General features: G+C 49.4%; 1 protein-coding gene and 1 long non-coding RNA gene across 2 annotated transcripts in view; one reads left to right on the plus strand and one right to left on the minus strand.

Annotated features, from left to right (window-relative positions):
- The window catches only part of FKBP1A (FKBP prolyl isomerase 1A), a 36,800-nt gene extending 30,241 nt beyond the window's left edge, over positions 1-6,559 (minus strand). The window contains exons 1-2 of the mRNA XM_066624173.1: positions 6,400-6,559; positions 6,254-6,301 (exon numbers count right to left, since the gene is read on the minus strand). Of these exons, the coding sequence (XP_066480270.1) occupies positions 6,254-6,301; positions 6,400-6,436 (85 nt within the window). The 5' untranslated portion in view covers positions 6,437-6,559. The remainder of the gene's footprint in view (positions 1-6,253; positions 6,302-6,399) is intronic.
- Positions 6,560-6,718: 159 nt separating this feature from the next.
- Positions 6,719-12,141, plus strand: LOC136648144 (uncharacterized). The gene is made up of 3 exons (XR_010794317.1): positions 6,719-6,942; positions 8,599-8,797; positions 11,969-12,141. It is a non-coding gene; the product is annotated as an uncharacterized lncRNA (long non-coding RNA).
- The last annotated feature ends 833 nt before the right edge of the window (positions 12,142-12,974 follow it).

Below are 12,974 nucleotides of genomic sequence, written 5' to 3' on the forward strand. Positions count from 1 at the left end.
TTATTACAAGGAGTGGATAAAGAGCTTCCCCAGGCTGGATCCAGCCTGTGGGCCTTATGCTTGACACCCCTGCTATAGGCTTTCCTCATAAGGGAGGTGGTTACTCTCCACTGCACCTTTTCAACTATGTTCTATTTGTGATCTGGCAACCAGACCTAGACAATGCTCCAGATGCGGCCTTACCATCAATGTGTACAACAGCATAATAATGGCCGTTTTGTTCCCAATCCCTTTTTTTAAATATTCCAAGCATGGAATTGGCCTTCTTCACTGCCCTGTACACTGGGGCACTTTCATCAAGCTGTCTGCCACCACCCCAATATCTCTCTCCTGATCCATCACAGATGGCTCAGAACCCTTCATCATATATGAAATTTTGATTCTTGTTCCAATGTGCATCACTTTATACTCGCACTGAAGTGGATCTGCACTTTCCCACAGTTTAGAGAGCCTTCTAGAGCTCTTCGCAAGATCAAGGTATTTGGCTCTGGAATGAGAAGTGCCAGCACAATGGGATGCCACTTCTCAAACATTTAACTAGGGAAAAACGCAAAATGCCCAGATTTATTCACAGTTCTCTAAACACAAACCCACAAAGGCAGCAGGAGCATAGGCAGCCACTGCAGTTACATCTACCTGTAATGCTTTAAGGACCCTCAAATTAGTTTAGGTACATGACAAGAAAAGGTAGCATTAAATTTTCTTCTCTTAAATCAGTCTAAAAATTCAATACTTGTTTTGGAAAATGAATGCTACACAGCATCACCTTCCAGATGAGGGCTTCCTTCACAGCAGGAACCAAGAACAAGGGAGATGGCTTCCATTCCTTTTCCCACAAATCATTTTATTGCTTCCTCTATGTTCTCTTTGGGCATTTTGTATGCACAATACCAACCAAACTTTCTGCATGTTTATGTGTGATGCTTCCATTCACTGACTATAGTAGTAGTAGTAGTAGTAGTAGTAGTAGTAGTAGTAGTAGTAACTTTATGGTCATTGTGCTACATCAGAATAAGATTTATTGAAAATATGAAGGCAATCTCTGAATAAATATTCTTTGCCAAGAATGCAAACCATGTACAGAATATAATAGCAGCAGCAGAAGCATACTGAGAGAGAGAAGCAGCTGAATTATAACTCAGCATGTAGATTTTTGTGAAAGGATATTTTGCAACACAAAATTCAACCAAGAATGTCAAATAGCTTGGCCTGTACCTCCCCCCCCCCAACTCCACCCAAATGCTTTGCAACAAGGCAAAAGGAAGGCTGTCCAATCAACTCAGGGGGCTGACTGGTCAACTGTCCCAACCAAGAGCCTCCTGATCCTTTGCCAGCTACCCCTTTGTTCTTCCTGTCAGCACAAGAGGCAGCCAGACAGAGACCATCCTCATTTCCTTTCCCCACCCAAGGACAGCAGGGAAGGAAACAGAAACAGATGGAGTGGCTGGTTGGCCAGAGGAAGGGGGAGGAAGGGAGGAGCTTTATTTCTGTACCAACCCTTCCTTTTTCTTCCCTTTCCCATCTATAAAAATGGGCAATAAAGATATGTTGCCTTGTGATCAGCTTTCCTTCCACACAGAGAAAGGAAAGCAGCCTGGCAAATCGCTACCTCACTCCCTGATCGATAGGTTAGAGTTCAGGCAGAGGGCAAAGTGACCTGTAAGAAAAGAAATTAAGTCTTTCGGTTTTCATTCACCAGATTAGAGCAGGGATTCTCCTTGGCTGAAAGCAGGCAAGGGGTGCCACTGTCAATCACTACAAATCACAATCTAGAAGCCAAAAAACTCACTTTGGCAGCAACATGGATTCCACAGCTAAAAAGCAAAGACTGGAAGCGATATTAAGGTTATTCTTGCTCTAAAAACCAATTGGTAGTTGACATCCTTCAGTCTCGGAAGACTATGGTATCCTGCTCTGAATGTTCTCCAGTGCACAAAGCCTGGGTAAAAACCAAGATGTCCAATACCAAGAGAATCTTGAACGTTGCCTCTCCAGATTTTTCTTGACAAATTTCAAGGAAGGATATTCCTCTCCCCCCCCCCCCTTGACTTCAAGGTGTTCTCAGTGTTTTCTCAATCTGCCTCCCTGGAATTGGAGCCTCCTGCTTCTAGCCAAGATGGAGAAGGTACAGCTATCCTTTTCTCCAGTATACAGTACTTGCACTATACAACCAGTGCATCCCTTGCTCGTATATCTTAACTTAGTTTGCTGCCACAGCATGAATCCTTGGAAAAAGCAATGTATACTTCTAAGACCTGAAAAGTCAGAAAGTGTCTGTGTTTAGGACCACAGCAATCCATCTACCGCAATAAATATGTGAAGATGCTGAGCACTCCACATATATATATAGTTTGTCCATCCCTGTCCCCCTCCCCCCTAACTCTGAAACAAGCCCAAAGCATTCTGGCCTTACATACTTTACACCACCCCCCAAGAACAGTTTGGAGCCTACAGAGAAAGATGCAGGAACCTTTGCTGCTTAGAGAGCCACAATAATTCTAGGATAAATAGCTGTATGTAAGAGCACAACCTACACAATTAATTTGCAGCATGAACCAGCAGACTGAAGAATACAGCCTACAAGAAACTACAGTAAACCTACACCCAAATGTATTTCAATGTCCCCTCTACCCCCACATCCCTTTTGGAGTCTCTATGTCCAACCAAGGATGCCCTGACAAAATTTTCCGTGTATAGTGCACTGGAGCCTAAAAAAATGCCCTTAAGAGCAACAATCTAGTGCTGGAAACCTGTGCCATCCATAAGCCTGACAAAGTCAGAGCCTGACCAGCTCCCTCAGTAAACAACTAAGTTACACATTGGATAGGGAGAAGTACGAGAAATGTTACAATATTGTAGTGTACATGTACATTCAAAGCTGTTAGCTGCCCTAAGCAATAAAGGCAGGTAAGTTGGTTGAATTTTTTTAAAACTGCATTCTTCTAAAGTCCCTGCTTCACTTCCACAACTTCCTAGCTATGAAACCCGTCCTAGAACTGAGAACATCCTACTGGACAAAGAGGTTGTCTGTTCCACAACTCAGCCAAAGAGGCATCAAGGCAGAAGAGCAAAAAATACCTACCAATAAAGATAGGATAACTGTTCATGCAAACAAAATCAGACTAAAGAATATTAGCTTCCTAAGCAGTGACGACTACACATAATGGAAAACTGGTCGACGTATTTTCTAATATCACACAGCAAAGAGCTGGATTCCCCATTCTGTCTGCTTCATGGCTTGCTGTCTCAAAGATAATGCCCACAAACACTTTGCTAAAAGGGTTCAATGGCTGCCAAACAAAAGCATTTCTAATGTGTGCATCAAGTAAAAGACAAAAGCAGCTCTTTAACACTCTGCACATTACAACTAAATACAGCATTCCAACACAACTACTCCCAGATTGCATGCTGCCAATATTAAGATACCTACAGGGCACCAAAGGAACAGCCTGGTGCAGAGACAGGGATGCACTATTACAACATGCTGCAACACGTATGAGCAGAGGCAGGCGATACTGAAATGCAGTGACTTTCTTCTAACCACGTGAGCAGTTATATCTGGATCCCCAGAGCCATCCACTCCACGCATCATACCAGCTCTAGCTGTACTGTCAGCGAACCCACACTAAGTGCATTCATGAAGATCACTAAATTAACTCAGGGCAGGAAGCACCCCCAGGTTCTTCCCTGTGAACACCAGGATCTGAATCACTACTCCAAAGTTTTTTGTGGAACAGATGCTACAAAAGAATTTGGAAATGCACACCATAACATTGGACAAGATGGATTAATTTTAGCCCAATGTTGCATATATGCAACAGAGACCAAACATGCACACCTGTGGGCTGGGCAAAAATGGGTTAAACTTGTTGTGGTTAGTGTCAGGCTTGTTTCATGGAGACCTAGGATCAAAGCCCCATTCAGCCAAATAGGTCACTGGGTGACCACTGGGCCACTTTCTCTCTCTCAACAGATTCATGTAAGCTGCTCTGAACTCCTTGGAAGAGGAAAGGTACAGAACAGCCATTTTCAACCACTGTGCCATGGCACACTGGTGTGCTGTGGGTGGTCTGCAGGTGTGCCACAGGAGTTTGGGGAAAGATCATTTGTTAGTAGGGCCACTGGGGAATGTGTGCCCCTGCTGTCAGTGCGGTGTGCCTTGTCAGTGGTCCAAAAACAGATGGTGTGCCTTGACAACTTTGTCAGTGCGCCATGAGATGAAAAAGGTTGAAAACCACTGGTATAGAAACTCAATAAAATAAGATGCACGCACAAGAACGAGAAGCAGAGTTGGAAAGACATCTTCAAACACTGAAATCCATCATTTATCCAAGAATTTTAGATATTTTCAGCCCCAAAGCACCCCCAAAATGGTTCGGTTTGGTGCTTAGAAAGCTGAAACACGTATGTGCCTATAATGTGCTGTGGGAGGTCCTTAGGTCTTCCAACCACCCTAACTGCAGGGGTAAGCCACTTAGGGACCAGAATGGCCAAGGCACAGAAGGAACTTCGACAAATAAAAGACACCATTTTTAACCTTGCTCAAAGAGTAGTTGACAAGAATCAGTGTGGGAAAAGAGGAAGCGGTGGCATAGCTGGGGGGCGGCGCGCCCAGTCCAGCAGGGAAGCTAAGCAGGACAGGCAAGCGGCCCCTCCCTTCAGAGCCATTACCAGCTGGGGGAGCAAAAGGGAGCCATATGACTCCGTTTTGCTCCCCCAGCCGGGAATAGCTCCAAAGGGAGGGGCCGCTTGCCCACCCCACTTAGCCTCCCCACCGGACTGGGTGCTCCTCCCCCCTCCAGCTACTCCACCAAGGGGAAGAACACACCCCACAAGCTCTTTACCAGAGCCTACTAGAAACAATGAGATTTCTAATAAAATTCAACCCAAGCACATCATCTCCAAAGATTATCATCATCTCTGCGAGAGGATTTTCTGCATGTCACCCCCGCACCAGCAGAGTGAATTTGGCTAACAAAGGAGACTGCCTGCTAGGCTCAGAAGATGGGTGACCCACAAGATATGAAGGTGCTCAGTGGGGAGAGCACATGCAAAGGGGCACTTCCCTCAGCCTCCTAGACCTCACAGCACTTGGTTGGGAAGAAGCCAAAGGGGCCACCCTGGGATGAACGGATGAAAATCAAAGCCATCTGTGCCAAGCCGTGCACTCCCCCCACCGCAATCATAGCTGAACACAAAGTGATCACCCTGACGTGGTCATGAGCAGGGAGGTGCACAGATGCACCCAGCCAGGTAGGCAAAGGAGGTCCAAGCGTGCGTTGTCGTCCCCCAAAGTGCTCTGAGAGATGGCCACCGCTGACATCCCCCCACGCAGCAGGGTTGGGGGAGGGGAGAGTGAGATGCAGCTGTGCCAGCCGTCTATCTCCCAGTAGTACAGCTGGAAGGGGTGTCAGGGTGACCGAACATGCCATGCAAGCGGCCCCTCCACTTCGGAATCAGGCATTCTGCCTCCGTTTTGCTCCTGCTGCCCAGAATGGCTCTGAAGGGCAGGGTGCCCTGCAAAGCCAGAGGCTGCCATCCTAAGCACGCCTTCCTGAGAGTAAGCCCCACTGAACAGAATGGGACTTTCTTCTGAGAAGGCAGGCATAGGATGTGGCTGTTCTGTGCCATGACCCAGAATGGCTCTGAAACAGGAGAGGAAGGGGGGCTGCACATTCAGGCATGAGTGCTGTGACCCCCTCTACTAGAGGTGCTTGGAAAATGGTGTTATTTACCTTACTCAGAAGTAATCCCATTATGTTCAGTTAAGACTTCTGCTGTTACCCTCTCATTCACTGAAAACAAACATCTCTTACCTCTCCAGCTACATCCCTACCCCTATCTATGCCCATCTACATCTCTACCCCCACCCACCTCCAGATGTATCCCTACCCCCAGCCCCCAGCTACATCTCTACCCCAGCAGTCATATTTCAACCCCCCATTATTCCAGATGTATTTCTACCTCCCCACCCTTAGCTACATCTCTACCCCCAGCTGCTCTCTCGACCCCCCACTACCCCCAGATGCGTTTCTGCCCCCGCCCTCAGCTACATCTCCATCCCCACCCAGCCAGCCCCAGAAGTACCTCTACGCCCAGCAACTGCACCTCGGCCCCCCGTCCATCCCACACGCACCTCTACGCCCATCAGCCCCCAGCTACACCTGTGCCCCCACCTACCCCAGACGCACCTGCGCCCACCCCACCCCACCGAGCCCCGCCCGCCCAGAGCCGAGACGGCCGCGGGACTCACCCGTGTAGTGCACGACGCAGGTCTGGCCGCGCTTGGGGAAGGTCCTCCCTGCGGAGAGAAGCGGCGTGAGGGCCGGAGGGTCCCGCGGCCCCTCGGGCGGGGAGGGGGAGAGGGGGAGGGAAGGGCCCGCCCGCCACCCCGCTCACCGTCGCCGGGGGCCATGGTCTCCACACGCACTCCCATGTCTCCCGCGGGCTTCCGTCCCTAACCGGCCAGGCGGCGGCGGCGGCGACTCGGTCGGGCAGCAGAGCACCAACGCCTCGAGCGGAGCGGAGCGGGGGAGGGGAAGGCCCGCGCGTGCGCACACCGCGACTCCTCGGCCACGCCCACCACCCGCCCGGCCTCGCGCCTCCGCCCCGCGCCTCCCTCGCAGCCACGCCCCTCCCCTCCCCCCAGCATGCTGAGCGCGTGGCCGCGGGCGGGGGAGCCGGCGCCATCTTGGCTCCTCTCAAGAGGGGCGAGGGGGCCGTCCCCTGAGGCGCAGCGCCCCGCCGCTCCCCTCCTCCCCGGCTGGCTGAGAGAGGCTCTCCGCAAGCGGAAAGCCAGCAGCAGCAGGCCCGTACTGTGCCTCGAAGCAGAGAAGCTCCCCGCAAGCAGAAAGGCAGCAGCAGAAGGCCTCCCTCTGAGGGCGACCGCACACAGAAGGCCTGTGCTGTGCCTTTCACCGCTGTGCAGAAGAGGGAGTTTCGGTGTGTGGCTTTTAAGCCCCTCCACAGTGGCTAGCTGGCTCCCTCCCTCCCTGGGGTGCAGCGCCTTGGAGTCCTCTGACGGCGATGTAGGCAGAGAAGCTCCCCGCAAGCAGAAAGCCAGCAGCAGCTTCAGGCTGGCACTGGGTGTGCTGCAGTTCCCACAGACTGCAGGGATTTTTTTTATCTCCCCCCCCCCCCCCGTGAGTCTCCTCCACCCGAGAAGAGCTCGGCCCTGCGATTCCACTGCCGCAGGGGTTCCCAGTGTTTTTCCACTGATGCACCCCATGGCAGCCCATTTCCATAAATTGTACCCCTCGTATTAGCAAAGTGTTTGTGATTAACGTAGTTGCTCTTATTTCACATTTATATGTTTTCAACTACTGACCCATATCTGATAATACCAGGGGTGTGCGGAGGCTGGGGAGGCAGAGCCTCCCCACCAGAGTCCTTTGAAAAGCACTGACACCTTGGGAGGCATGGGAGCACTCTCAAACCATGTGCAATGCAGCAAGCAGCCCCTCTCCCTTCAAGCCAGGCATTTGTCTCCTTTTGCTCCCCCGCCCAGAATGGCTCTGAAGGGGAGGACCGCTTGCATGCTATGGTGAGGCTCCCTGCAAAACTTAGTGTTTTGCACCCCTTCTAGCTATGCCACTGGAACAGGGTGCCTTTGAGCACATGCTTAGCCTATGAGTTTGTTTTGAATGCCAGAATGAAGCTCAGAATCTTTTCACATAAAATCCACTCCTAACTTTCCCCCCAGCATTTTTTTTCTTCCCATTTCAGCAGCCTATTTTAGAAGGAAGACTTGTTAGCTATTTGGTATTGGTCACTAACTGGCAGTCCAAAACCCTTGCAGGTCTGCTGCAAATTCTCTAGAGTAGCTCTAGAGATCTAGTTGATCCCAAGTTGCTTTCTGCTCGCCCTAGCCTGAAGAAAGTCATGTGTTAGCCATATCACTGGTACTTGGAATCATGAATAGTAAGACAGTCATTGCATTGCTGATTAGTAGATGTAAAATGGAGACTGTTGGGTGGCTCTCAATATTTAATTCAGCTCCCACCTTGTTCATGTGTCTTGCTCCTCCAACTGCTCTCAATGCATGTCTGTATATTTAATATCTCCACTGCCTGCTCAGTCTGCTCCTCTCACTCTCAACTAGGCTCTAAGGAGCCAATGCTGTCATCATCCCATTTTCCAAAGAGCAAAGTGAGATTTCAGCCCACACTGCAGAATGAGAATTGTCATCTGGGGAAACACTTATGGCTGAGCCAGGCACCGGTCCCAGATTCACACTCCCTCCCTGTGCACAGCTCCCCCCTCCGCAACTCAGGACAGGGGAGTGAGGAATGGAACACCTGCCCCTGTTGGAGAAGAAGGGACACCATGCAGGGAGGGGGAAAGGGAAACATTTTGTAATGGCTTTTAAACAAAACAGTACAAAATAAAAAGGGTTTTTTCCCCCAGCAACCCCAGAGATGTCAGCATCAGAAAATGCAAATTTACAGTCAAGCACTGCAGTCTAAAGCACAGCTTGATACTTGTCACAAGTCCAGCCCACATAGTATAATGTACAAGAATACCTGAATGCAAATTACACCCCCTGTAAGTCTTTTAAGATGATGGAATAATAAAGACTTAAAATTTTGTTCTCTTTAGGAAGAAAAGAAAGAACCAAACCCTCAAGTATATTGGGAATAAAGCAGCATGGCGGAAAAGTACAAGCTGTACAACAGCCCACACGCGATGCGCATTTCTGGCCTGGCTCTGCAGAAGGGAATCAGCCTCCCTACAGACCAGCCCCCTTTTAACAGCATGAGTGCATCAGTGCTGCCAGGTCTCCTTCCACACAGGCCAGGTAAGTGTTGCAGTCGGCAGGGCTGAATTCATGGAACAAGAGGCACTGCTGGGCTGAGCTGGCCAAAGCACCACAGTCATCATCAGTGGTGTACCTGGGTGGGTGGTCCATGGGTGCATGTGCTCCCAGGTGGCAAAGGGGAGGGGGTGGCTGGTGATGCTTCCCCCACACTGATCTTTGGCTTTGTTTCTGCCCTGGGTGGCTTTTCTTAGCCAAGGCTTGCCAGCAGTTTCATTCCGTTTCTCTTTTGAATCATCATAACAATACTTTGCATTTCTGTCACACTTCTGAGGTTTCAAAGGGTTCCAAGTATGTTATCTCAGTAATCCCTAAACAGGCAGGTCAGTATCATTACCCCCTTACTGCAGGTCAGGGGAGAGGAGGCTGAGGCAGAGAGAGATTGTGGCTCAGCAGAGTACTTAGTGAGCTCATGACAGTGGCAAGATTCACACCACAGATTCCCCCCCCCCCCATCAAAATAGGTGCTTTGCCTTTCAGTCTGGTTTTGTTTTAAATAGCAGCCTAGAAGGGAGGGGAGTTCATGATAACAGTCTCCCCCACCACCACCTCCTGGAAGCTGCATTTTGCCCAGGAGGAACTTCTACTTGTGCAAATAGCAGCTTCTTTCCTGGGGCAAATGGCCACTTCACAGTGGGGGTTGACTTTCATCAGGACTTGGTTGCATGCATTTCAGATTGTTTTAGGGGATTCTAATTTCTAATTCTAAAAGGAGGAGTGGGCTGTCTAGTAAACGTGTAGTCAAATATCGCGTTGGGGCTGTTTGAAAGCAGAGAAGTTAGCAATTCCCCACTAGTTGTTTCCAATCTAGCAATAAAGCATGCTCAGGGCCCATCAGTGCCTTCTCTCTTTAGCAGTGAGTCACTTCCCAGGGCCAGTTAAGTGGAAGCAGAAGAGTGGCCCTTGAGCAGACAGTTTTGGAGTGTAGCAAGGCAAGGCTGGAGGTGAAGGGTTGACTAGCGGCAGGAACATAAGAACATAAGAACAGCCCCACTGGATCAGGCCATAGGCCCATCTAGTCCAGCTTCCTGTATCTCACAGCAGCCCACCAAATGCCCCAGGGAGCACACCAGATAACAAGAGACCTTGTCCTGGTGCTCTCCCCTACATCTGGCATTCTGACTTAACCCATTCCTAAAATCAGGAGGTTGCGCATACACATCATGGCTTGTACCCCATAATGGATTTTTCCTCCAGAAACTCGTCCAATCCCCTTTTAAAGGCGTCTAGGCTAGACGCCAGCACCACATCCTGTGGCAAGGAGTTCCACAGACTGACCACGCGCTGAGTAAAGAAATATTTTCTGTTGTCTGTCCTAACCCGCCCAACACTCAATTTTAGTGGATGTCCCCTGGTTCTGGTATTATGTGAGAGTGTAAAGAGCATCTCCCTATCCACTCTGTCCATCCCCTGCATAATTTTGTATGTCTCAATCATGTCCCCCCTCAAGCGTCTCTTTTCTAGGCTGAAGAGGCCCAAACGCCGTAGCCTTTCCTCATAAGGAAGGTGCCCCAGCCCCGTAATCATCTTAGTCGCTCTCTTTTGCACCTTTTCCATTTCCACTATGTCTTTTTTGAGATGCGGCGACCAGAACTGGACACAATACTCCAGGTGTGGCCTTACCATCGATTTGTACAACGGCATTATAATATTAGCCGTTTTGTTCTCAATACCCTTCCTAATGATCCCAAGCATAGAATTGGCCTTCTTCACTGCCGCCGCACATTGGGTCGACACTTTCATCGACCTGTCCACCACCACCCCAAGATCTCTCTCCTGATCTGTCACAGACAGCTCAGAACCCATCAGCCTATATCTAAAGTTTTGATTTTTTGCCCCAATGTGCATGAATTTACACTTACTGACATTGAAGCGCATCTGCCATTTTGCTGCCCATTCTGCCAGTCTGGAGAGATCCTTCTGGAGCTCCTCACAATCACTTCTGGTCTTTACCACTCGGAAAAGTTTGGTGTCGTCTGCAAACTTAGCCACTTCACTGCTCAACCCTGTCTCCAGGTCATTTATGAAGAGGTTGAAAAGCACCGGTCCCAGGACAGATCCTTGGGGCACACCGCTTTTCACCTCTCTCCATTGTGAAAATTGCCCATTGACACCCACTCTCTGCTTCCTGGCCTTCAACCAGTTCTCAATCCACGAGAGGACCTGTCCTCTAATTCCCTGACTGTGGAGTTTTTTCAGTAGCCTTTGGTGAGGGACCGTGTCAAATGCCTTCTGAAAGTCCAGATATATAATGTCCACGGATTCTCCCGCATCCACATGCCTGTTGACCTTTTCAAAGAATTCTATAAGGTTCGTGAGGCAAGACTTACCCTTACAGAAGCCATGCTGACTCTCCCTCAGCAAGGCCTGTTCGTCTATGTGTTTTGAGATCCTATCTTTGATGAGGCATTCCACCATCTTACCCGGTATGGATGTTAGGCTGACCGGCCTATAGTTTCCCGGGTCCCCCCTCTTTCCCTTTTTAAAAATAGGCGTGACATTTGCTATCCTCCAATCTTCTGGTACTGTGGCTGTTTTGAGGGACAAGTTGCATACCTTAGTCAAGAGATCTGCAACTTCATTCTTCAATTCCTTAATAACCCTTGGGTGTATGCCATCAGAGCCCGGTGACTTATTGATCTTTAATTTATCAATGAGGTCTGAAACATCTTCTCTTTTAACCTCTATCTGACTTAACTCCTCAGTTAGGAGGGGCCGTTCGGGCAGCGGTATCTGCCCGAGGTCTTCTGCCGTGAAGACAGATGCAAAGAACTCATTTAATTTCTCTGCCATCTCTAAGTCTCCTTTTATCTCCCCTTTCCCTCCCTCACCATCCAGAGGGCCAACCGCTTCTCTGGCGGGTTTCCTGCTTCTAACATATTTGAAGAAGCTTTTATTATTCCCCTTAATGTTGCTGGCCATGCGTTCCTCATAGTCTCGCTTGGCCTCCCCTATCACCTTCTTACATTTCCTATCACCTACATTGCCTAGGGATGTCCACCTAGGCAACAACCTGGCCAGAACTGTTCCCAACTTGATCTAGAAGAGTTTTGCTAACGTTTAATCAGAAGGCCAGGTGCCAAACAGGTCTTAGAAGCGCCTGATTAGAGAAAGTTTGGATTAGAGCCCGATTAGAGAAAGCTCTTTGCCCAGGTCATCCAGGCCAGCCAACTGGTTCAGTCCTATAAACATTTTTGATGCTGTGTCCTCTACCACGTTTTCCAGACTCACAAAGAGAGTCTGGTCCAACAAGAAGCTGACGGAACATACCAAGATCCAGGTCTACAGAGCTTGCGTCCTGAGTACACTTCTGTACTGCAGCGAGTCATGGACTCTTCGCTCACAACAGGAGAGGAAACTGAACGCTTTCCACATGCGCTGCCTCCGGCGCATTCTCGGCATCACCTGGCGGGACAAAGTTCCAAACAACACAGTCCTGGAACGTGCTGGAATCCCTAGCATGTATGCACTGCTGAAACAGAGACGCCTGCGTTGGCTCGGTCATGTCGTGAGAATGGATGATGGCCGGATCCCAAAGGATCTCCTCTATGGAGAACTCGTGCAAGGAAAGCGCCCTACAGGTAGACCACAGCTGCGATACAAGGACATCCGCAAGAGGGATCTGAAGGCCTTAGGAGTGGGCCTCAACAAGTGGGAAACCCTGGCCTCTGAGTGGCCCGCTGAGTGGAGGTAGGCTGTGCAGCATGGCCTTTCCCAGTTTGAAGAGACACTTGGCCAACAGTCTGAGGCTAAGAGGCAAAGAAGGAAGGCCCATAGCCAGGGAGACAGACCAGGGACAGACTGCACTTGCTCCCGGTGTGGAAGGGATTGTCACTCCCGAATTGGCCTTTTCAGCCACACTAGACGATGATCCAAAACCACCTTTCAGAGCGCGATACCATAGTCTCTCGAGACTGAAGGTTGCCAACAAGTAAGTCCTCTAGCCCAGGGGTGTCCAAAGTTTTTGGCAGAAGGGCCACATCCTCTCTCTGTCACTGTCGGGGACTGGGGAAGATAAAGAATTAATTTACATGTAAAATTTGAATAAATTTATATATGTTTACATAAATGAATATATTAAAGATGAACTTATATGAATGAATGAAAGTCTTGCAATAGCTCAAGGTCTATAAAAGGCCTTGCACAAAGCAAAGCTGGC

Source organism: Tiliqua scincoides, chromosome 4 (genome assembly GCF_035046505.1).
Source record: "Tiliqua scincoides isolate rTilSci1 chromosome 4, rTilSci1.hap2, whole genome shotgun sequence".
Lineage (NCBI taxonomy): Eukaryota > Metazoa > Chordata > Lepidosauria > Squamata > Scincidae > Tiliqua > Tiliqua scincoides.